Source organism: Eulemur rufifrons, chromosome 7 (genome assembly GCF_041146395.1).
Source record: "Eulemur rufifrons isolate Redbay chromosome 7, OSU_ERuf_1, whole genome shotgun sequence".
In the NCBI taxonomy this organism is placed as follows: Eukaryota; Metazoa; Chordata; class Mammalia; order Primates; family Lemuridae; genus Eulemur; species Eulemur rufifrons.
In genome coordinates, this window is record NC_090989.1 from 252,871,329 (window position 1) to 252,896,650 (window position 25,322).

At 51.7% G+C, this 25,322-nt stretch overlaps 1 protein-coding gene across 1 annotated transcript; it reads left to right on the forward strand.

Annotated features, from left to right (window-relative positions):
- The first annotated feature begins 199 nt into the window (after positions 1-199).
- Positions 200-21,699, forward strand: GLIPR2 (GLI pathogenesis related 2). Its single transcript, XM_069474431.1, has 5 exons — positions 200-259; positions 11,044-11,152; positions 11,509-11,612; positions 13,483-13,560; positions 20,166-21,699. Exons 1-5 carry the CDS (start codon positions 247-249, stop codon positions 20,324-20,326), a joined length of 465 nt encoding a protein of 154 aa, XP_069330532.1. The 5' UTR covers positions 200-246; the 3' UTR covers positions 20,327-21,699.
- The last annotated feature ends 3,623 nt before the right edge of the window (positions 21,700-25,322 follow it).

Consider the following 25,322-nt stretch of genomic DNA (forward strand, 5'->3'; position numbering starts at 1 on the left):
GTCCGCACCTGGGGAGCCCAGGGCAGTGCCGGAGCGCCTCCCGCGGGGCCAGCTCTCTGGGCGGCCCGCGGGGTAGCCCCGGGCGCCTACGCCTGCAGCTGTCGCTGCCTTATAAGGCGGGGCCGGGCGGCGCCGGGGGAGGGGCTGCGGCCGCCCGGCCTCCTCCGGGGCTCGCCGAGTGCGCGGGGCGGACGGGAGCGCAGCGCAGCGCAGCCGCGGGGAGCCGAGCAGCGCGCGGAGCCGGCCATGGGCAAGTCAGGTGAGCCCGCCCGGCCGGCGCGCCCGGGTGCGGGGATGGACCCGGAGCCCCGGGCTCCCGAGCCCTCGCGCTCACCGTCCCCCGCCGCGGCTGGGTCCCGGGGGAGTGGGGCGGCCGCCCCAGAGCGCGGGACGCGGCTCCGGCTGCGATGCGGGACCCATGGGTGCGGGATGGAGGGGCGCGCGGACGAAGCGTCCCGAGGCGCGGCGCGGGCAGTTTCCGGGGCAGCCAGGAAGCCGGGACGGCCGTCAGGCCACGGGGAGAGAGAGAGAGAGGGAAGGCGAGACCGAGGGAGGGTCCCCCTGTCTGCGAGCCAGAGATTGCGTCAGGGAGGGCTTCCAGGCGCTGATGGGATTAGCGCTCCGAGTTCGGCCAAGGCGTGGCTTTTGCTTTGTTTCAGGACAGAGTTAGAGTTGGAAAAAGCCACCAAACTGTGACAGCATCTCTCGCAGGAAAGCTGCCTGCCCCGTTCAACCCTCCTAGGGCCAACTCTGAGCATCCTCTTCATTCTTTCGTTGTCTCTCCTCTCCCGAGCACCCCCTCTGTGCCAGGCTCCCCGTGTGCCAGGCTCCCCGTGTGCCAGGCTCCCTGTGTGCCGGGCTCCCCGTGTGCCGGGCTCACTCTGGCTCCCGCTTTATCTCTGACCTGTTGCTGTCCATCCTCACAACTGTGGCTGTCGGATGAACTTTCTAAAATGCAGATCTCCTCCTTTCACTCCCTAACACATTCCACCCCATTGTCTGCAGAGTGGAAGGACAATCTATCTCTTCAGTCTCCCTTCAGGGCCCCAGGAGTTGATCACCACCCCTTGCTTACACTCTACTCTCCAGCTATCCTGAGGCTGGCACACTGGTCCCTTCCCCTGGGACCTTCCCCCTACCCAGCACTCTCCACCCCCACTACCCAGCCTGAAAATCCACCCTATCCTTCTAGGCTCAACTCCTGGGCTGGGAGCCCATCCCAGATTCCCCTGCAGAGGGATCACCCCACCTAGTGTGTTCTTTGTTGCTTCTTCCTGCAGTAGTGGGCTTGGGACAAGTATTCAGCTATAGACCTGTTTCCCACTGACTCCTCACTGCCGGTAGTTAGGGCCATGTTGATCTCAGCATAGTTCCTGCCTCACAGGAGGCTGTTGATGAACAGCCATTGAACAGAGTTCAGAAATCTGCTTTATCAGGGTTGTCAGCCTCGGATGAGTATGGCTAGGTCCCTTCTTAGATCTGTCCTCCAGGGTCCAGACTCAGGAGATGCCAGCATTGGGAACAAGTGGCTTTCTCTGGCATTGGTCCTAACCTAACCAGCCTTACCTCGGGCTCTAGAGGCAGGTCTGGCTTTCAGCCCTGGCTGTGCCAATCACTTGCTGTGTGATACTGAGCAAGGCCCCTTCCCTCTCTGTTCCTCAGTTTCCCCATCTGTATAATGAGCGTGGCCTATATGTTCCACAGGGTCCTTCATGGTATGGAAAGGTGACATAATGGGTTGTCATATAGTTAAAAGAGCAGGATGATAGGTGGAAATGGGGCCAAAGTATGGCAGATGGGAGAGAGCATTTTGAGATATCTACTTGGGAAATCAACTCCTTTCTCTGTCGATTTAGGAGAAAACCCACAAATTCTATTCAGCTACATCTTAATCAGTTGTTTCTGGCTTCTTCCCTAAGACACAGTTTTTCAGAACTACTGATATTAAGCTGTGTGCCCACTCTTCTATCTCTTCATCCCTCCCTTCTTCCCCCATTCCACCCCGGCCGTGGACACAGTGCAACGAAGTGCATGGCCCCTGTCCTCAAGAGTGTTCATGTGGATTGTGAAATGAATAAATAAAGCTGATTAGGGGGATGAACAGGTACCACCTGGCTCCAGCATGGGGTGGGAAGTGATCCAAGCCACAAGACAGGTGCAGGTGAAGGGTGGTGGGAGCCCAAGTGAGGGAGAGATCACCACTGCATGGGAACCACTGAAGGTGGTGGTCAAATCCTAGAGGGCTTAAGAATTTGGACTTTATTTTATGGGAACTGGGGTGCCATTGAAAGGCACCAAACCAAAAGCAGCAGGACCAGAGCTGTGCCAGGGTGGAGGTGGAGGATGGAGGGACCATTGCAGTTACACAAACGAGATGACAGAGGCATCTAGGGCAGAGGTAGGGGCTGGAGAGGAGGAGGGCATGGATTTGTGAGATGGTGGCATGGATTTGTGAGATGGTGGCCTTGAGCAGACTTAGTAACAACTTATTGTGAAGTAGAGGGAAGGGTCAGAGGCATGTAATATGTCAGTGATATCTCCCAGGCCGGGAGGTGCAGCCTTGGGCAGGTTTCAGAGGAGGATGACTTCTCCCTCAGAAGAGAGGAGGGGGCCGGTGGTAGGAAGCCAGCTTAGAGCTGGTTGAGTCAGGTGCCACCCCCACCCTCCCACCCTGACATACACACCCAGGCACCTTCCAGAATCCAACCCAGGCCTATCTCCTTCATAACCACATATACTTCTTTTGTCTCCTTCCATAAGACTGAGAGTCCCAGGAATAGTGCCTGGCTCTCCTAAGGGTCCCTAGTGAAAGGTGACTTTTCTGGGTGACCGGTGTGCCCAATGGGCCTTCAGCACAAACCCAACCTTGAAGTTCCAAGCCACCAGCCTGGGGCTGCTGTCTGTGCCTGCAGGGCAGGTAGTACTCACAGATGTCTATCCACACAGGGGCCTATGTGGTTCCATGATGACCGTCATAAGGAATCAGTCCCTGCCTCTTCGGGGTCTCAGTTTCCCTATCAGTGCATAGGAGCCAGTCTCTTTTTCATCTTTAACCTCAGATATGCCCCAGAGCCTACTGGGTAATGGGCATTATTATAAAATCATCACACACTGACACAGCTTAAATTCCAGAAGATGCTTGGCCTGGTGTTTGGAGACTGCTAGGTCCCAGCCTTGTTCTCTCTTCTGGGCCTCAGTGTGCAGAAAGTGTGGTGTGGCAGAGAAAGGCAATGGCCTTGGGCTCAGTGGAAGCCTCTTCTCCCTAGTATTACAATAGTGATTACCAATTATTAAACTCCTACTGCATGCCAGGCAGGGAGCTAGGTATTTTCTGTTACTAACCATTGTAACAGTGCTGCAAAGAGTTATTATCAACTCATTTTATAGATTTATAGAGGTTGAGTCCCTTGCCCAAGCTCACACACTGATCTGTAAGCAAACAAACAGAACCGAACCCAGCTCTCTGAATTCCCCTTTCCTCTCCACCACACTGCGCACTTGCCCATGGGGACCTCCACACACCCTCTCATAATCTCTAAGAATGTTAGTGTCCCTCAGCCCACATCTGTTAGCCCCAGATGCCATCAGAGCAGAAAGGCCTTTAGGGACCAACTAGCCCAGGGATTTTCTACAGAGTGGGGCCCTCAGGAGTCTGCAGGGAGAGGCTGTGTGGGCCGGGTCAGCCCCGGTGGTTCCATTTTCATCTGTTGAAGATTTCCTTCGAAGGAAGGGTTTCCCTGCTTTGAAGACATTATGAAAACCACAGATGTCATCCTTCCTTCACACACAGATGGGGAACCTGGGGCCCAAAGGGGCAGAGACTTGCCTCCAGGCAGGCAGGGCTGGGGGATGGGCTGCCTCTCCCTGGCCTGAGGAGGGGAGCCCTGGCTCCTCTGATCACAGCCACTGGCTTGGGACAGGGGCAGTCTGGAGGAGGCTCATGCTGGGGGGTGGGGGATTCCTTGTTCCTGTAAGCAATTGAGCAACTCCTTATTGACATCATTCTGGCCATTGTGAAAAGAGGAAGCTGTACGTAAAGTGGAAAATGTGGGAGATTTGGGCCAGGGAGGGGGTGATGGGAGGGGTGCTCTTAGATCTGGCTCTAATGTGGACTCACTGTGTGACCTCGGACAATCCGCATGCCTCCCCCCTCCCCCCGCCAAAGACCCCAATTTCCTCATCTGGGAAGAGGAGAGGGATCCTGCCCTAAGTGCCTTCACTGTACCGGTGTGAGAACCTCGGTCATTTGTTCACCCACCCATTCACTTAGCAAATGTCCGTGCTCAGAGATACTGCAAGATGCCATCAAAGATCAAGTTAGAGGCAGGGAAGGGCTCTGACCAAGAAGGGATGGGAGCAGGTTCTCCTAAAGCCAGACACCAGAGGGCTTCTGGTAACAATAATAATAATAATAACCTGGCATTTAATAAGCGTTCATTATGTTCCAGTACAGTTCTAAAGCATTTATATAGACTTAATCCATTTAGTCCTTACAACAACCCTGTGAGGTAGATACTGCTATCCTCATTTTATATATGGGAAACTGAGGCACAGAGTGCTTAAGCAACTTGCCCAAGATCACACAGCTAGTAAAAGGCAGAGCTGAGATTTGCCTATTGAAATTCCTGGAACCCAGGCTTAAAAGAACAGGAGCTACCCATCTGAAACTTATCCTTTTTTTTTTTTAACTGTCACTTTTTAATGCTTTTTTCCTGATAAACAAGCAAAACCAGCTTTGTCCCAAAGGCGGGAGCAGGTTGCTTTCCAGCCACTTGCTGTGGGGAAAGAGGGGACTGTTCACAACTCCTGCCCTCACCCTTGACTGCCAAGGGCCTCTTTCCTGGGGAGTCTGGAAAGGGCGGAGGAAAGAGTCAGGCTGGGCTGGGCTCAGGGAGGCCGCAGAGAGGAGACGATGCTGAGGGAGGAGCGTGTCCCAGTAAAAAGCCTGAAGGGAAGAGGCAGGGCGCAGTCCTCAGAATCTTTACAGCCTCCAGGGCCGGGGCAGCCTCCGCCCCAGCACAAACAGCCCAGCCCTCCCCTCAGCCCTGGGGAGCCAGGCCCAGGCAGCCCCTGCAACCTTTCAACAGCTCTGACCTTTAATTTATTTGAAGTCCCAAATCTGCCCCTCCCCAGCTTCTACTCTAAAGTCCCTGATTTGCCTCTGGGGTCCCTCAGGCGGGTCTGTAAAGGGCTTGGCACAGTGGATGCTTTGGAGCAATCTTAGTTCTTTTCTCCTCTTCTTTCCTCGTGTTCTCCCCCTTCAGATCTGACATCTCTGTTTTCCCCTGCTTTCTTCAGCTGTCCCCACGGCGCCTGGTCTTCCTCCTCCTCGGCCTCCTGGGCTACCCAACGTCTTCTCTGTCATTCCCTTTGTCTCTCACCCTGGGGCTTTGGGGTTGGGAGTTAGGACAGGGGCTTTGCCTTGGGATCCAGTCTCCCCCGTGATTGGCCCACCCCCGGACTAGTTGTGGGGAATGGGCAGGTACCTTCTCTTCTCAAGCCTGTTTCCCAATGAAGTGGAAGCTCCCCCAAAAGGTGGTGAGAAGTAAGATGATGCGCAGATGGCCTGCTAGCAGAAGAAAGCAGAAGCACGGACGGGTGGGCCTGCCTCTCCCTCATTCCGGCACTCTGGGGCTGTGTGGCCTCTCTGAGCCTCAGTTTACCCTCCTACAAAATGAGGGCACAATCCATGCCCTTCCCCCATGGCAGGGTGGCTGTGAGGGCTTTGCCTGCCTGCCAGGGGATGGGTGGTTTTTCTTTGACTTTTTGCCTATTGTTTATCTGTGTTCTTCAGTCTTTCTACAGAAGTGGGGTGTGCCTCTTGCTGGGTGTGGTCACTATTGATAACTTGCCTCCCTGGGGCTGAGGCCCTGAGCCGGGGAACCACCTGGGCAGAGGCCACAGAGGGAGGGGACTCCCAGGGCTGCCCGAAGTGTGGTTGGAGGGGAGAGCGGGCTCCACTCCTGATTGCCAGAAAGGCCTGCTGTCCCTTCCAGAGAACCCTGGCCCAGGACCCTGGCCCTGCTGAGGACACTGCCTGGCTTCAGCTTCTGGGCACAGGAACTTTCACTTTTGTTTCTCTTTACTTCTCACATTCTGGGAGTGCAGTGACCTAGTTTTTAGCAGCCTTATTTGTCCCTGTCTGCTGAGGAGACTTGGGGCCTGCAGCACCAGGGGGTTCAGGGCAAACTGACCCCAACACTCAGGCTGCCTTTAAACTCCCTTTCCCCTAGCTATCCACTCACTGCCCTCCTCCCCCTCCTCCTCGGGGGCTCCCGGATGTGCTTAGTTCCTTCTGCCCTGGCCCTTTCTGTGCCCTTTGCCTGCTCACCTCATGCTTCCTGATGTAGAAACACCTCCTACAGGCAGCCCTTCCTGCCCTCATGCATCCGCGGTCACCACTGCACATGCCACTCAGTCTCATGCATCTCCCATGGTGTCCCACGAGACCCACCACGGCCCACCTGGGGCATGGGAACTGGAAGGGACTTTAGGATGGGCCTGGCCAAGCCTGCCATTCAGGTGGGGACCCTCCTTCACCTTGACTGTGACTGTGTGTACCCATCGGTGCCCTTGCCTGTTCACATACCCTCGTTTCAGTCACGCTGTCTCCTTAGAGAAGCTCAGGAAACTCCTGCAAGTCTTGGGTCGGTTCATCTTGTCTCCTCCCCCCACCCCGACCCTGATGGGACCTTACAGGATCTCATCTGACCCAGGGCCTGAATCCCGCTGGGGAGGGCTCGCCTGCTTGCACTCCCCAAGTGGTAGAGTGCTCACTACCACATGAGGTGGCCCCATTCAGTCTTCAGAAAGCTTTGATCGGGAGGAAGGTCTTTCTCAGGCTGAGTTAATCTGTCGTCCTACCCTTTCCACCCATTGGCCCCAGCTTTTCCCTCTGGGGCCCCAGAATTCATCAGGGGCCTCCACTGTGTCTTGCAGAGTGTAATCTTCTGTAGGGTGAGCTTACCCAGCACTCGAACACTAAGACTCTATTTCCAGCCTCTGAATACACTTCAGATCACCACTGCCTCTCACACAGAGCAGGGCCCGGGCTGGGGAAGCAGCCCATGGCCCAGGGGCCTGTGGGTTTCTGTTGGCCATACCACCCTGCTGACTCCTTCTTAACCTGTCCTCAGCCTCCAGCGGGCTCCTGCCATCTCCCCATGAAATAGTCCTTAAAAGCCTCTGTGACTCCTTATCCCAAATACCACATTAACATGCTAAACCTGAAATCTTTTTTTTTTTATTGCAGTAAAAAACACATGACATGAAATGTACCATCTTAATCCATTTTTAAGTGTGCTGTACAGCAGTATGATGTATACTCACACTGTTGTGAAACAGCTCCAGACCTTTCTCATCTCGTAAAACTGAAACTCTATATCCATGATTAAACAACACCTCTCCCTTTTCTCCTCCTCCCGGGAGACCTGAAATCTTTTGTGTTTCCTATCAACTAGGGCTTGTTCTGCCTCTTGGCCACAAAGACCTGATACTTCAGGTTTAGCTCCACCCTCTGCCTTACGCCTAGTCACCATTACCAGTTTTCACCTCCATGCCTTTGTCATCATTTTGTATCCCCATCTCTGCCTGTCAACCCAAACCTCCCAAATCCTGGGATTCAGACATCCCCCCCATCATCCCTCCCCCACCACACATTACTGTGACTGGATCTCACTGGACGGCCTTGCTGAGACCCAGAGTCCACTTACTCTTTATTTAAGAGTCTACTTCCTCTTTATCAGAAAGCCCTTGGACAGCTCCACCCGTGCAGTTGTGACCTGCAGTTATCTCCACCTCCTGGGTCTGCAGATAGCCCCAACCCCCCTTAGGCCAAGCCCTGGGTCTTCTTCCCCTCATCTCATGTCCCCTCAGAGGTCTCATGGGATTTGATTTGAAGGCCCAGGGGGCCTTGCTTTGGGAGAAGGATCGAGGACTCCCTGTTGGATCATCTCCTAGCCTTGGGTGAAAGGCAGCAGAGGAAAAGAAAGGCACTGGTGAATATGTGATCTGGGACAGAGGAAGGAGTGTGGCACTTCCTTTATGCTCTGGTTTACACCCTTCCTGCCACTACCCACAGCCAGCCCTCATGAGACAGGCTTCTGGCCAGGGGGGACCAACTCCATGTAAGGGCCCTCTGTGGTCCTCACCCACAATGCACCCAACTCACCTCCATTTCTACAGAGGGGAACTCCCAGGTCCCTAAGGCTGGTGCTCAGTGCCTTCACCATCTTAGCCTGGCTAGCTCCTGTCCATACATCTTTGGGGCCTCAAATCAGGGGTCACCTCCTTCCTGATCCCCCAGACCATGCTAGATCGATCTTCTCCAAGTTCCTCTTGAACTTGTGCTTACCTGCATCTTGGCACCTATCGCACACCTAGTATCTGTTTACAGGGCTGTCTCCCTTCTGTGTGTGAGCTCTTTGAGGGCAGGATATGGCTGATTTGTCTCTGGATCCCTAGGATGCAAAGTGGGACCTGGCACAAGGAAGGCACTTTGAGAACAGATCGATGGAGGATAGTTGGATGGATGATGTTGGATGCATGTTGAATGGATAGATAGATGGAGGATGGATGGAAGATATTGGATGGATGGATGGATGGATGGATAGAAGATATTGGGTGGATGGGTGGAGAATGTTGGAGGAATGGGTGATGTTAGATGAATTTTAAATGGATGGATGGAAAATATTGAATGGATGGATGGGTGGACGGATGTATGGATGAATGGAGGACATTGGGGTTCCATTTCAGATCCAAATTGGTGTGGTATTTGTTCACTATTGACCTTGCTTGCCCTTGGCTTCACCCACCTATTCTCTCCCTAACCATAGCCTTCTTGACCTTGCCCTTTCTGAAGTCATGACCCAATTGGGCATGGGCTCCACCTCTTCCCTTCCTTCAGCACTGGGCCCACTGATCACAACATTCACCCTCCTATCACCACCACTTTCTTTTCTACACTCTTCCCTTACTCTGTGTCTTAGTCTGTTTTTTGCTGCTATAATAGAATACCACAGATTGTGTAATTTATAAAGAACAGGCCGGGCGCAGTGGCTCACGCCTGTAATCCTAGCACTCTGGGAGGCCAAGGTGGGCGGATCCTTTGAGCTCAGGAGTTCGAGACCAGCCTGAGCAAGAGCGAGACCCCACCTCTACTAAAAATAGAAAGAAATTATATGGACAGCTAAAAATATATATAGAAAAAATTAGCCGGGCATGGTGGCACATGCCTGTAGTCCCAGCTACTCGGGAGGCTGAGACAGGAGGATCACTTGAGCTCAGGAGTTTGAGGTTGCTGTGAGCTAGGCTGACGCCACGGCACTCACTCTAGCCTGGGCAACAGAGTGAGACTCTGTCTCAAAAAAAAAAAAAAAAAAAAAAAGGAACAGAATTTTATTTGGCTTATGGTTCTGAAGACTGGGAAGTCCAACAGCATGGCACCAGCATCTGGCAAGGACTTCATGCTGCATTATCACATGGTAGAAGGGCAGAAGGGCAAGCAAGCATGCAAGACAGAGAGAGAAGATCAGGCCAAGCTCTTCCTTATATCAGGAGCCCACTCCCTCAATAACAGAATTAATCCATTCATTAGGGCAGAGCCCTCATGACCAATCACCTCTTCAAGGTCCCACCTCTCAAAACTGTTAAACTGGCAATTAAATTTGAACATCAGTTTTAGAGGGGACATTCTAACCATAGCATTCCATCCCTGGCCCCCTAAAACTCACGTCCTTCTCACATAAAATAAATTAATTCCATCCTAATAGTCCCAAGTCTTAGCTCATTCCAGTACCAACTCAAAAGTCCAAAGTCTCCTGTAAATTGGATGTGGATGAAACTCAAGGCACAATTCATCTTGATTCCTCTAGCTGTGGGCCTGTGAAGTCAAAACAAGTTATCTATTTCCAAAATATTAATACATTGGTGGGATAGGTATGGGATAGACATTCCCATTCCAAAAGGGAGAAATAGGAGAGAAGAAAGGGTTAACTGGTCCTAACTAAGTCCAAAGCCCAACAGGGAAAGCATTAAATCTTAAGGCTGGGGAATAATCTCCTTTGACTCTGTGTCCTACCTTCTGGGCACACTGGGATGGGGGTGGGGCCCCCAACGCCTCAGGCAGCCTCACCCCTGCAGCTTTGTAGCACTCAGTCCACACTTCATCCCTCTCAGGTTGGAATCTCGAGTCTGTGGCTTTCCCAGGGTGGTGCTGTATGCTGGTGGCTCTACAGCTCTGTGGTCTTGGGAGTGGCCCCACTTCTACAGCTCCACTGTGTATTTCCCCAGTGGGAACCCTGCGGTGGCTCTGCCCCATGGCAGGTTTCTGCCTGGGCCCTTAGGTTGTCCGATAGGATGGTGCCTGCCACATTGAGGACAGACCTTCCCCACCTAGTCCATGGCAATCTCCTCTAGAAACACTTGCACAGACACACCCCAAAATCATGCTTTAGCAGTTCCCTAGGTCTTCCTGATTCCAGTCAAAGTGATACCAAAAATTAACCATGTCACTCCACTTCCCCATTGCTGCCCTTTCCTCTTTGTCATCTGTCCCTCTGTCTCCTTGGTTTCACCCTCCAGGGTGGGCACCCTCCTCCGCAGCCAGCTGCTTCTTTCTGGACCCCCAACTCTAGCCCTTTCCAGTCCCCACCGCCCACCATGGGTTCTTGCCGAAGTCCTGTTGCCGGCTGTCCAGGCCCCCAAACCTGCTGTGCACCTCCAGAAACACAAATCTGAGCAGCTCACTCCCCTGCTCCCATTCAGGGCTTGCGTTGCCTTGGATAGAGACCCAAATCCCTAATATGGCCCATAAGGGCCCACGTAATCCACGGGGTTAGGCATGCAGAGATATGGAGGCTGGTGCTGGGTGGAGACAGGACGAGCAGCAGAGTGGAGCGGGGCCACTTGGAGGGAGTGCCAGGTGTCAGAAGGGAGCAGCAGCCCAGCATGTGGCTGGGGTTTGAGTGGTGTTGCTCTGAAGCCGTTATACTTTGGTGGATCTTTCCCTGCACTGGGCCATTCTCTGTCTTGCAATCATTCCAGCTTCCAAACAATTTCATAACGAGGTCCTGAAGGCCCACAATGAGTACCGACAGCAGCACGGTGTCCCCCCACTGAAGCTCTGCAAGAAGCTCAACCAGGAGGCTCAGCAGTGAGTGTCCCCAGCACACTCGGGTGGCTCGGGCCCTCCATGGTGCTGCTGCTGCTGCAGTCTTGGAGGAGTCCAGGGTGATTGGAGGGACATGGGTTTTGGGGTCAGGTACAGCCAAGCTTGAATAACCACTGTACCACTCACTTAGGCAGGTCCCTTTGTTCCTCTGAGCCTCAGTTTGCCCCTCTGTAAAAGGGGGCTGTTGGGAGGCTCAGAAGCACGCGGGTGTGCTGCTCCTCTACCTCATCTGTGCGCCCCGGGCAGGGAAGGAAGCTCAGCCACACTAGCTTGGGCTCATACTTTGGGGGGTTCTCAGGGCTGTGCCCACCCTGAGGAAGCCCTGTGGACCCCGGCAGGTATTCTGAGGCCCTGGCCAGCACGAGGATCCTCAAGCACAGCCCAGAGTCCAGCCGCGGCCAGTGTGGGGAGAACCTTGCATGGGCATCCTACGATCAAACAGGTGGGTCGCTTTCTTGGCTCCCCTCCTCTCCACCGGAGCTGGACCTAGGACAGGGTCTCCTCACACCCTTCCTTGCCCCAGCGCCCTCCATAGTTTAGCCATGGTGTGGCCACAAGTCCAGAAAGGGAAAGGAAACCCGGAACTCCGAATCTGCTCCCAGGCTGACTTCAGTTCACCACAAGGTCTCTGGTGGCCGGCTCAGGGCCAGGCCTGTGCTGGGTGCCAGGGACACAGAGATGAGTCAGACTGACCGCCCCCACCCCCCCCTTACGGAGGAGCTCCCAGGCCGAGGAGTGGGGGTAGGGGAGACAGACTGAGTCTGTCCTAAGTCTCAGCCTGATGCTGTGGGCACCAAAGCGTCCCCAGCTACCAAGAAATTTTACTTTCTTTACCTTTTTCTAATTTTTTTAAGTGTTAATGTATTGCTTTTGTACCTGGAGAAAAGCAATAGAGCCTTTTCCATTTTTGAAAAAACAAGAAATAATGGAAAAGACAATTCCTCCATCGAAGGTCTGAGTCTGGAATGATCCCACCACACTGACTACACATTCTTGAGCTTCCTGGCTCCAAAGGCCCTGAAGTGGCTTTTTAGGAAGAGCATTGGAGAGAGCTATCTGGATCTCTGAAGCTTCCTCCAAACCCCAGCCGGGGGATGACTCACTCCCTCCCTGACCTCACGTTCCTGGGAGCTCCCAGGGGAAGCCCCCTGAGTCCTCCCGGCTTCCCCAGCACAGCCTGAGCGAGGGCTCCCTGCACAGCGCGGCCCACGGTGCCCACTCTGAAAGAGGTGTGGGCTGTGACTCCCTCCCCAGGCCCAGGTGGTGGCCCTTGCTGGCCCGGGAGAAGGGCACGGGATGGGAAAGTGGGCAGTCGGAAGGCAGGGTTCATCCCGGCCTTGCGCTGGCTCCCTGAGGAGCCTTGAGCAAGACACTACCCTGTGTGGCCTCTACGGACAGGGGGTTGGGTAGGTGATCTCTAAGGCCGTGGTTCCCTACTCTGACCACACATTGGAATCTTTTATGGAGTCTTGAAAAAAAAAGCCAGTGCCTGGATCTGTCCTCCAGGGATACTGGCGCAGTCAGTCTGAGGAAGGACCCAGGCACTAGTGGGTTTTAAACGCTCTCCGGGTGAGGGTAATGTGTGTAGACCATGGCTCAGCAGCAGCACCTGGGGACAGAGAGGCAGAACCACAGGTCCCTCCCTAGACCTACTGAGATGAGAATCTGCATTTTGACAAGATCCCCAGGTGATTCATGCACATGTTAAGTTTTGAGACTGACTGCCCTGAAGTCCAAGGCTCCCGGCACTGGCTCTGAGATCAGCAGCTTCCAGGGTACTGCCGTCTCATATCACCACCTGTGGCCAGTGGACGCTCCAGGCCAGGGCCCTCCTGCCTGCAGTGGAGACCCTTGGCTTGCCGGCCCAATTGTCTTTTACTCTGTGCCGTTTGAGGAGCCACACATGGGGTGGGATGAGCGCAGAGTCTCCCAGAAACTCCGAGCGTCATTAGAAGACCCTTGAAGTACATTACATTCGACCTTTTTGTTGTACAGAGGCCCAGAGAGGGGAAGGCCTTGCCCAGGACTACACCGCGAGTCAGTGGTGGGGGTTGGGGGAGACGCAGATGCAGGTTCCCTGACCCAGGCCAGGCTCTTCCCAACCCCCAAGAAGGCCCACTCTCAGCCTGGACAGCTTGCGGGCAGGAGTCCTAGGTGTCTGCAAGGAGCACCCAAGGTGTTTCAGCTCTTTGGTGCTTTATCAGACGTCTAATTGCAGGATGGGTGGTTTGGGGTTGATGGGAGAAGATGCAGGGAATAGGGAGTGGGTGGATTTTGTTGCTGAGTTTTAGAACAATGTCGTTTCCATACAGGAAAGGAGGTGGCTGATAGATGGTACAGCGAGATCAAGAACTACAACTTCCAGCAGCCTGGCTTCACCTCGGGGACTGGTGAGTGACGGGGTCTCACCAGCAGCCAGCCCTGGGAAGTTCTACCTCTTCCATATTTCTCTGGCTTGACCTTGCCCAAAGGGCAAAGCTCTCCTTTCCCCAGCACCTTCCCAACCACCCCCATGCACCCCTCCACCTGAGAGCGCCCCAGCCCTGAGCCCTGCCCCAGCAGCTCAGGGCCCCGCGCTTCATGGACTGGATCACAGGAGACTGGATTTTAAAAGCCGCTTAGAGCTCCACTCCTGTGTCGGTGCCTCAGCACCTTTAGCTGGTCACCCTGTTTCCTCCAACTCTTCCTCCTCCCAGCAGCCTGAACGCTTCTACCCCCTGTGCAGCGGTGCTCTCCTGATTAAACTGCCAGGGCTCCCTGGGGGCGTCAGGGAGGGGCCTCTTCCACACCTGGCCCCCTCCCCACGGCGCTCCCCACCCTCCGCCTCCCCGGCATTTTCCCTTCCCCTTTCACCCTAGTTTGTGGTTCAGGTGAGCTTGGGATGCAGAAACGCTGGATCTAGTCTCAGCTCGGGCACTATTTGTTGTATGAACTTGGGTCAGTTCCCATCCTTCCCTGTCCCCAAGGGAGAGGGACAAGGTGGTGGCCTCTAAGGGACATTATCAGGCTGGTGGTTCAGAGCAGGGAGGAGCCTTCCATGGGGCCCATGCCTTTCTCTAGGCCTCCTCGATGGTAAGAAACGGGACCACTTAGCTGACCCTGTGCCCTAGGCCTCACCGGGCCCTTGTCTTTCCTCAGAACCGATTCGGACTCCACCTGGGGCCCAGGCTGGTGTGAAAGGGGGTGTGAGTTTCTCTGACCAGAAGGCACTAGGGAAACTGAAAAGGGGGTTCTGTGCCCACCCCACCCCTGTCCCACCCACAGGAGCCCCCTGTGACCTTCCACCCTCTGGAGGTTGCTTCAGAGGCAGGAAGTGACACGTTCTCAGAGCCAGTCACCGTTTCCTGTCGTTTGTTGCCCAGCCGTTTGGAGCAGGGGTTCTCGCAACCGCAACCATGTGGTAGGACTCTGGGCAGAGGTAGAGGCATCTGCTGAGGCTTCTTTCCTCTCAGCTAACTCCTGCGGGCCCCAGGCCAGGGAGGCTGCTGTCAGTGAGAACTGCTGGCTCAGGGCCGAGATATTCGGGGGCGGCAGCAGTAACAGCCTCCTACCAGTGAGTGAGGATGTGTAGGCAGAACCTGTCTTCTGTTAGTAAAGATCAGTCTCCAGAAGGCGTTTTATTTCTTAGCTTCTGGATTTGCTTTAGCCGTGAGCAAGATTCTTGAGCAATCGGACCTGTGTCAGAGCGAGTTGTTAGTGCTGTTCGTGTGTGTGCACAGCACAGGATAGTTCTAAAGGGCCTCCACATCCACCACCATGTAAGCCTCATAACACCACTTGAAAGTAGAGCTTTATTCTACCCATTTTGCAGAGAGGGAAACTGAGGCCTACAAAAGACAACAGGCTTTTCTCGTGCCTTCTGCCCCTGTTCTGATGCTTTTTCCATGGCCTCTGCTCCAAGGTGGGAATCTCAAAAGAGTCAGCAGCTGAGAATGGGGCTCAGGTTTTCATGATCACTGACTGCCTGTTTCACCCCTCACCCCACATCCCACGATCCTAAAGAGGAAAACCCCAGGGGCAGGCAGCCCCTGTGCCAGCGGGAAATGCCTGGGACAGACTAAGCCTGATCCTAAGACAGGAGTTGGGCTCTGGGTGGTGTCATAATTGGGGCTTGCAAGACCCTTAAAGATCCTCAGGCCCACCCTGCCTCAGCCTCCCCCAGACCCTGTGCCCGCCTTCTTCTTGCTGCACCATTTTTCAGGGATTCCCTGACCTGAGTCCATGTTGTAGGTGACAGGGCTTTTGAAATATCCTGTAATCCATCCCCGCCCCCGTCCCCACCCAGGCCAGCATCTTGTGATGACCACTGTCCTCAACTATGTGCTGAATGGAGAGAAATGATTTCTTATAATTACTTTGATATATTCTGTTTAAATAGGTAGGTTTGTTTACTTATTCTGAATGAATAGTATGTTTACATGATATGAAAACTGATATAAGCCAGAAGGTTTTCCTTCCAGCCCTGACCTCCAGCACTTTCCCTCCCAAGAGGCAACCAGAGATACCAGTTGCCTGTGTATCATCCTGGAGTTATTCTGAGCTTTTGCCAGCATTTGTGAATCCGTGTTCTCTTTCCGCCTTTTTCACACTCTGGTGTCACAGTATATGGTCTGTTTTACACTTGTCAGAGATTGTTCCATATCAGTACAAAAAGAGCTCGCTCATTCTGTCTTGCTGTTGCCCATTATTCCCTTGCAAGGATACGCTGTAACTTATTTAATATGTTTTTCAAAGGTATATTCTAGAAATTTTGAGTCCATAGCAGGAAAGAGGATGTGATCCCTTGAGGAAAAAGAGAAAGAAAAAGGAACCTTTGTAAGTAGAGTTAGAAACCAGTGTGTATCTGATGGTTGCTAAGGAAGTTGTGTCCTTTAATTAATCTCTGCATACCCATAACTTAATTATCTCTGTGCAGACAGAAACCTCCCCAGTAAGAGGAAAGATTGCTCAGCCTCATCTGTTTGGAAAAAGCTGCCACGGGCATTTGGGCTGCTGATGTGCACTTTGTGCCTGTAATTTGCTTGGCAACCAGTGGATAAATGGCAGCTTCTTCCTTTTCTGGGAGACAGAGAGAGGGGGTGGGTCAAAGGCCAAAGCATGTGATCCCTTGAGAGAGGCTTGTGTGAGAAAGGGCTTGAGGCTGAGTGAGCAGACGGCCTCATAGAAGCAGTGACACTTGGCAAAGCTGCTGGGAGCCTGGAGCTGTGACTCAAAAGTATAAGAACCAAGGGTAGATTTGAAAGAAAGAAAGAAACAAACAAACAAACAAAAGACCAAGGGTGTTCTTATACTATTTTGAACAAATTGGCAAGAAGGGTTTCTCTTCTATTCTGAACATAAAACCAGAGTTTATGAAGTAGCAGTTAATACAAATTTAAAGGTAAGTGATAAAGATGCACAATTGTACTTAGGATTTGTTTGAATTCTTGCTTCAATTCTATCATATTAACTATATGGATTAGTGTTTAAATTTGGGTTTTGTTGTTTTTTTTTTTTTGAGACAGAATCTCACTCTGTTGCCCAGTTAGAGTGCCGTGGCATCAGCCTAGCTCACAGCAACCTCAAACTCCTGGGCTTAAGCGATCCTTCTGCCTCAGCCTTCCAAGTAGCTGGGACTACAGGCATGAGCCACCATGCCCGGCTAATTTGTCTATATATTTTTAGTTGGTCTGCTAATTTATTTCTATTTTTTTTTAGTAGAGACAGGGTCTCACTCTTGCTGAGGCTGGTCTCGAACTCCTGACCTCGAGTGATCCACCCACCTCGGCCTCCCAGAGTGCTAGGATTACAGGCGTGAGCCACCACGCCCGGCCTAAATTTGGTTATTTTCCTAAAGAATTTAGTAACCTCAAATCCTTTGTGGATATAGACAAAGAAATAAATTATACCTAAATTTAAAAATTATAAAAATGTAGTTCAACTGAGGGGAAAAAACGGAATTTAATTAATAAACCATTTTTTTAGTGCTTACCATATGCAAGATGCAATGGGAAGTACCAACTTTCTCTGTTTCCTGAAGGATGAGAAGAGTGTGGACACCAGTATCTGTCTGTCTGTCTGTCTCTCTTTCTCCCTCTGTTCAATTTTGTAATAGAACCTACATTAACATAGAATTTACACCATTAACCATTTTTAAGTATATAGTTCAGTGGCATTAAATACATCCACACTGTTGTGCAATCATGACCACCATCTATTTCCAGAACTTTTTCATCTTTACAGATTGAAACTCTGGACCCTTAAACAATAGCTTCCCATCCCTCCCTCCTCCACCTCCAACCCCAGCCCCTGGTAACCACTTCTACTGTCAGTTTTGACCAGGTGCCTCATATAAATGGAGTCATACAATATTTTTCCATTTGTGTCTGGCTTATTTCACTTAGCATAACATTTTCAAGGTTTCTCCATATGATAGCATATATAAGAATTCCCTTTTAAAGCTGTCGAATAATCCATTGTGTGTACACACACACACTACATTTTGTTTATCCATTTGTCAATGGACATTTGGGTCGTATGACTTTGGGCCAGTTGTTTAGCTTCTCTGCTGTGAACATGGGTGTATAAAGATCAGAATCCTGCTTGCAGCACTTTTGGGTATATACCTGGAGGCTGAATCATATGGTAACTCTATGTTTAATTTTTTTGAGGAACTATCTTCCACAGCAGGTGCACCATTTCACATTTCTATCAGCAATGTGCAAGAGTTCCAATTTCTCCACATCCTCGCCAAAACTTGTTTTTTTCTTTAATTTTTCTTTTTGTTTTTTATAGCCATCCTAATGTGTGTGAGGTGGTTGCCCTCTATCTTTCTCAACCACCCTATGGGATGCTTACCTGCTCTGATCATGCTTTTCCTCCTTCCTCCTTCCCTCTGTCTCTTCCTTATTCACCAAATATTTATTGAGCATCTACTGTGTCCCAAGCTGAGTGCTGAACACTGGGGATATGGTGGTCACTAAAACAGTTGTGGTGTCTGCCCTCACATAGCTTGCCCAATTGCAAGCCAGATATTTAGGAGGAAACATAATCTCTTCGGGGTTGCTTTAGCAAATGAATGCCATCCTGTGACATGGAAGTGAATGTCCCATTGATGTCTGCCAGAGCTAAACGATGAAGATGGGAGGGATGAGTGTACAACATCTACTCCCAGGAGATGAGAATTTATGATCATCGAGCAAAGAATGCAATTACAGCATCAACTCTTTGACCCCCAAATGGGAGGAGAGTTGTCAGCTAAGCTATGTTAGTAGTTTAAAAAGACCAGCGAGGGAAGGCAGCCTGAGAAGTGGGACGCTGGTGCCAAGAAGCTTCACAAGCCACAAAAGTGTCTGGAGGCTGGAGCAACAGCTTGGAAAGGAACTGGGCTTTTTGGCTTAGAGCAGAGGGACTTAAACGAGGCTGGAACTTGTCAAGGTCTCAAAGAGCTCAAAACATAGAAGGCCTGAACTTCCAGTGCAAGGAGAGCTTGAGTCCAAGATGGTTCTTCCATATGACTTTTATTCATGTATTCCATTCATCCATGCAACAAAAATTTATTTTACACTTTTCATGTGCCAGGCTAGCCAAGGCACTGGGTGTATTTTGAATAAAACAAACTTGGTCTCTGCCTCCTTGGGACTCTTAGTCAGGTGCAGGAGCCAAACAATAATCAAGTAATCAAACAAATTTATCATTGCAAATAGTAAGAATGCCCTGAAGGGAAAAGACAGGGTGTGGTAAGAATGTCTTGGGAGGGAGGTGTTCAGTAAATAAAAGGGCGATTGCAAAAGCCTTCTTTGAACAAGTGACATATGGGCTGAGACCCAAGGGACAAGAAGCTATTGGTCATCAGGAGTGTCCCACACAGTGGCCAGTGTGTGCAAGGGTTCCATGGTGGGAAATAACCCATGGTGTGTTCAAGGAATGGAGAGGAGGCCACTGGGCCAAAGCCTTCACTTTCACTCTAGGTGCACTTGGAAGTGAGCGAAGGATTTTTAAGCAGAGAAGTAAACATGTGATTTGTGTCTTAAAATGATCATTCTGAGTACATAAGTGGAAAAGGGATTGGAGGGGCCAAGGTGGGTTCCACAGAACCAGTCAGGAGGCCACTGCAGTGGTCCAAGTGAGAAACATTTGTGGTTGGGACCAAGGTTTTGGAGTGGATGACTCAAGATGTGTTTTAGAGTTGGATTGTTCAGGACTGAATGAGGGAGAGAGGAGTGCAGATTCACCCCTAGCGGTGTGCACGGAGATGCCACTGATGGAAAGGGGAGGGCTGGGAGGGGAGTGAATCTGGTGGGGGGACCAAAATCGAGAGTGAGATTGGATAGGTTAGAGCTGAGGTGCCTGTGAGTCAGACAAGTGGAAATGTCCGGTGAGTAGTTGTGTCTGGAACACAGAGCAGAGATTTAAGCTGAAGAAATAAATTTGGGAACCAGTGAAAGATGAAATCATCTGAAGAATGCAGAGAGAAAAGAAAAGAGAGCCCAGGATGGAGCCTGGGAAATGTAGGTCCTTCAGCATTTACCGGGGAGGTAGAGGAGGAGAAGGAGGTGGCAGTGAGACAGGAGAAAGACCAAGAAACTGTGGCATCATGGAAACCAAAAGAGGGGAGGCGTAGACTGTAGCAAATGTTCCTGAGGTGTCAAAGATGAAGACAAAAAGGAGCCACTGGAGAGCAGCACACAGGTTGTTTGGGACCTTGAAGAGTGCAGTCTGGGGACAGGGTTGGAGGCAGGTGCCAGGTGGAATGGCATCCTAATTGTTGGGGTCACTGGGTTTTGTCACGATCTCTGGGAGACCCTCGGAAAGTGGTGAGGTGGGTAAGGTCTGTGTGGTTGATTGAAAGGGCCTGCTTTAGAAGTCACCCAAGTGGTGTGTTTTGTCACTCCTTCCTGGGATTGGTGTCTGTAAAAATCACACTGCCCTAAGCCTGGCAAAGTGGTGCAGGGGTTCGAGAATCAGGCTCTGCTAACCCACCTGTTTCCCTGTCCCTCTGCCTGTTCCCCTACAGGACACTTCACGGCCATGGTATGGAAGAACACAAAGAAGATGGGAGTGGGGAAAGCATCTGCAAGTGACGGGTCCTCCTTTGTGGTGGCCAGATACTTCCCAGCAGGGAATGTTGTCAACCAGGGCTTCTTCGAAGAAAATGTCTTGCCTCCAAAGAAGTAACTTGTCCAGTGTATGGGAAGGTGGCAGACTTAGGAATGTGGATACGAAGTGCCTAGAACAACCGAAACCCAGCTGCGTGTCTGTCCCTGTGGATGTATGTGCTTGTGTGTGTGGTGTGCATGAGCATCTCCTGTACACACACTTGGACATACAGTTCTGCGGGAGCTCGTTCGTATTAAAGGGACGAGCACAGGAAGCATTTACTCTGATGGTTACCCAGACCACAATTGTTTGGATTTTGGGGAGAAGTCAATTTTTTAAAATTTGGTGTTTTTAAGCAAACTTCTTTTGTACCTTTTTTTACTTCTAACATCCATCCCTGGACTTTCTGTATTCCAAATATTTGTTATCTGTGATGCTGAGAAGTGAAGTTCATTTTATGTGATCTTCATGCATTGTAATCTACTTTTGGTAGATATTTAAGAGTATTAAACCCTCATTTAAATGTGACGTAAAATACAGCTTTAAACACAGAAATATAAAGCAGCCTCCACTAGAAACATGTGGCAGGCAGGGCTCCATTTTACAGAATCATTGAGATTCTTCAGTTGTAAAATGTGACTTTATCCTGCATGCCTAATGGGATTGCCAAAGAACAAACGGAGAGAAAAGCTTTACTTCCTTGCATTTTTCTACCTTTAAATAGCAAAATGCCACTACTACCACCACCTCTCTCCCCCCACCCCACTCCTCCCACTTTTTATTAAACTTTTCGGGGCGTTTCAGAGCTCAATATGCTACCCCTGCTTTCTGGGGAGTTGGGCTGGGCCCGAAGCCCCCCTCCCCCACCTCTGCTAGGTGGCCCAGGCCTGCTGTGGGAGAGAGACCCTCACACTGCCTGGGCTCTTGGCCAGGCAGCTTCAGGATGAAGTCAGAGAGTGCGGGTGAGGGTGAGCTCACTCCAAGCCCCTAGAGGAAGGCCTCCAGCTCTGCCCTCCCCCAGGCAGGGCGGGAGCCGGGCCTGTTCCTGGCAGCTGTGGCTGCAGCTGTGCTGCTGCTCCCTCCCGGAATGTGTGACAAGCCCAAATGTTCCAGGGAGATGTCCCAGGCAGGGGGCTTAGAAACGCTAATTTGGTTCTGTGTTTTGCCTCAAACTATACGTGGTTCCTCTGAATAGCAATTTCACAAGGTTCATATGGGAGGGACCAACCCAGATGCCAAGGCTAGTGTCCCTGAAACCATGGCAGCCTCATCTGTCCAGACAGCAGGGGTGGGAGTGAGGGTCTGCTGGCCCCACGACAGGAGTGTGAGCAGGTCACTCTTTGCAGCGGCGTCCTCGAGGCCTTTGTCACACTGTGAACAGCCTCACATGGTTCCCCTCACTTCATCCAGGGATATTGACTAATAAGACAATAAACTTTTTCTTTGTGTAATATCTCCTCCAAAGTGATTCATGCCCGATTCTTAGTTGGGGCTGAGACAATCCACGACTCGGAATCCCAGTCTTGGAAACTCAAGCCCCAGAAAGACCTCCAACCCCAAGCCCGTGGACTGTGCTGCTTACACCGTCTGTGACTGTAGGTCACAAGCTTTGAACCATGTGACCCACCAGCACATGGCTGACTGGACCAGAATGGATGCCTGACCCCATGGCAGCCAATCCCCAGGCTGGCCACGGGCTGGGAATTCGAGCTAAGAAATGTGGAGAGAATTAATTTACCAGTGAAACTGAAAAAATAAGGATGCCATGAATTCGAATTAGGGCCCTGGCAAAGCAAAGCTGTATGTGAGCCAAGTTGTGAGCAGGAAACACCCAGAAGTGAGAAACCTGCTAGAGAGACACAAGAGAAGCTACTGAGAGACTGATCCTGAGCTTTCTAGTTCCGGGCCAAATCTGTGTATTTTTAAAACATGCCTCTCATTTTGTTCAGGGCTCTCCAACAAACCGATAGATCAACTGATGGTCCCCAAAGATTAGAATATTACCGTCTCCTCCTGTAGGGTGTCACCATGAACAGAAAGTGCTGAGCCTGGCAGGAAGCTGAGGACGGGTGGCGTGAAGAGACCTGGCTGAGGTCCTTTTCTGGCCACACCTGGCAAGCTGCCAGTCAATGAACTTCCTGGTGGCTCCTAGGGACACCCTGCAGCCTTAACATACACATACATAACCAGGTAGTGGAACTGGGCATGCAGCCAGCCTCTGCAGGCTGGAGTTTGTTTCCACAGTTGGCTGGATTAAGGACAAAGCTGGGCCAAGGGAGCTTTCCAGGGCTGAAGCCAGACAGCGAAGCTGGCTGAGCAGGTGGGTGCTAATCTCACTTCTTTAATGGATTTCGTTCACCTTTTTTTTTTTTGAGACAGAGTCCTGCTCTCTTGCCTGGGCTAGAGTGCCGTGTCATCAGCCTAGCTCACAGCAACCTCAAATTCCTGGGCTCAAGTAATCCTCCTGCCTCAGCCTCCCCAGTAGCTGGGACTACAGGCATGCGCCACCATGCCTGGCTAATTTTTCTATTTTTAGTAGAGATGGGGTCTCGCTCTTGCTCAGGCTGGTCTCAAACTCCTGACCTCAAGCGATCCTCCTGCCTCAGCTTCCCAGAGTGCTAGGATTACAGGCATGAGCCAATGTTTCGGGCCTTTAAATGGATATCTTGAAGATGACAAGTCCCACAATGCCACAAGAGCAGAGGACAGACCAGATTTCCAGCTCTCCTTTGTAGCCAGAGGGCAGAGGAAGGAGAAAGAGCCCTGGGTCCAAGCCCTAGCTCTGTGACCTCTGAGCTGAGCAAGCCCCTTCCCATCTTGGGGCCTCAATTAATCCAGCTGTACTAGGGCCAGCACATGGAGTTAGGTCTGCCAGATCCTTTCAGGGTCTCCATGACACTCCCTAGGCCCAACTTTCTTTTTATTTAAAAAAATTTTTTTTTTAATTTCAAAATATTATGGGGGTACAAATGTTTTTGGTTACATGTATCGATTTTGTTATGCTTGAGTCAGTGTTGTAAGTGTGCCCATCACCCAGATAGTGTTCATTGTACCCATTAGGTAGTTTTTCACCCATCCCCTCCTCCCCTCTTCCCTCCCCCCACCCCGGCTTGATTTCCACTGAGTTTTACTTCCCTCTGCCCATGTATACTCATCAGTTAGTTCCAATTTAATAGTGAGTATATGTAGTGTTTATTTTTCCATTCTTGAGATACTTCACTTAGGGTAATGGTTTCCAGTTCCATCCAAACTGTTGCAAATGGCCTTAATTCATCCTTCCTCATGGCTGAGTAGTATTTGATAGTATATGTGTACATTTTGCTAATCCACTCATGAATTGATGGTCACTTGGGTTGATTCCATATCTTGGAATTGTGAATCGTACTGCAATATACATTAGTGTGCAGGTATCTTTTTGATAAAATGACTTCTTTTTCTTTGGGCAAATACCCAGTAGTGGGATTGCTAGATCAAATGGTAGGTCTTTGAGGAATCTCGACACTGTTTTCCACAGAGGTTGTACTAATTCACAATCCCACCAACGGTGTATAAGTGTTCCTTTCTCTCTGCATCCACGCCAGCATCTGTTGTTTTGGGATCTAGGCCCAACTTTCTGCCGAAAGCATCTGATGAGAGAGCTCCTTCCTGCCTTGGTGCTCTGGGACCTGAAACAAAAACATGTCCACTGAAATGCCACCAAAGCTGACGCATGTAGGGACAAAGAAGCATGTGAAGCAGCAGGGCCTGGCCCACCCCCACCCCGATTCTGGATACAAATGCCAGCCTGGATGCCCATGGGAGTGAGAAAGTGTCTGGCATCAGTACCAAGAGGACTCATCCTTCACCCAAGTTGCTGCTGCTTCTGGGGAGATCAGAGCAGGAGAAGCATTTAAAGCTTAATTATTCTCATAGGGAGACAGTGGACCAGGAGGGACTCATCTAAGCCACACAGCTGGTCTCTGGCAGAGGAGGCTGTAATCTAAGTCTTCTTCCAATGGGGAAAACAGAAGTTCTTAGCCTGGTGCAGACACCACATCTCAAGAGACTGAGTCTCTCCCATTCAGGCATCAAGGTGAACAAATTCAGCATTAAAGGGTATTTTCAAATAGTGTTCTAAGTATCAAGTCCCAAGATAAGGAAAAGGCTAGATGGGGAAAGAAAGGATGAGGGAGTGAGACAATGAGAACGAGAACATTACTAAGCCAGGGAGGGAAAGAGCTGGAGCACCTCCTGTTCCTGAGGCTGACAAGTTTTCAGGGGGCGCTAAGAACGGCCTGAGGATCTGCAGTGGGGCTTGGGACCCAGATTGGAGGACAGCTGGGCAGCTCCCCTCTGCACCTTCTCAGCAATGCCTGGGAGAGGTGCAAGGGGCTGGATGTCAAGACACTTTCCGGGAGCCCCTAAAGGCTGGTCGGGGTGGGGCCACTGGGCTCTCTCTTCTGCTCCCTGCGGGAGCTCCAGCTGGCCCTTATCCCCTCCTTGCACAAGCAGCGGTCCCACAGACGCGCCACAGGAACTCAGGGAGCCACTCGCCGGCCAGGGGGCGGGGAGTGCCGGCGGGAGGTGGAGCGGCGGACACCACCCCCAACACCCAGCGGGACTCCGAGGGGTCAGGAACCCAAGAGCGGAGGTCGGGAGTAAAGTGGGGACAAGTGTGTCTATTGGGATCTAAGAAGCCCCCCGCCCAGTTCCGAAGGCCCCGATCCTGCCGTTTGAATCCCGGGGGCGCGGTGGACTGTACCGCGCTGCCGCCTCTGCATGGTGCCGCGGGCGAGTCACAGCGCGGCAGACGGCAGCACCCCGCGCTGCTCATCTCCATCGCGGAAGGGGCTGGGCGGTGCCCGCGCGAGGCGCGCTGCAGTGCCGGAACGACCCTCCAGCGCCACCGTGTGGCCGGAGTGGGCGCAGAAAGTCCTCCTGGAGGGGACGCCGGAGACCCACTCACAGCCTCCCCAGCTACCTCCAAACGAGCTAGGACGACCAGTTATGATGAAGGGAGCAGCTCAGAACGCCGGCGCGGGCGGACTGGTGTAATATTAATAAGGAAAGCCCACAAGCACTTATTGAACGTTTA

Excerpts from the sequence above, each read along its gene's own strand:
- GLIPR2 (XM_069474431.1), top strand. Across the intron at positions 11,613-13,482 it reads GGCATCCTACGATCAAACAG|GAAAGGAGGTGGCTGATAGA; the intron begins GTGGGTCGCTTT and ends GTTTCCATACAG. Across the intron at positions 13,561-20,165 it reads TGGCTTCACCTCGGGGACTG|GACACTTCACGGCCATGGTA; the intron begins GTGAGTGACGGG and ends GTTCCCCTACAG.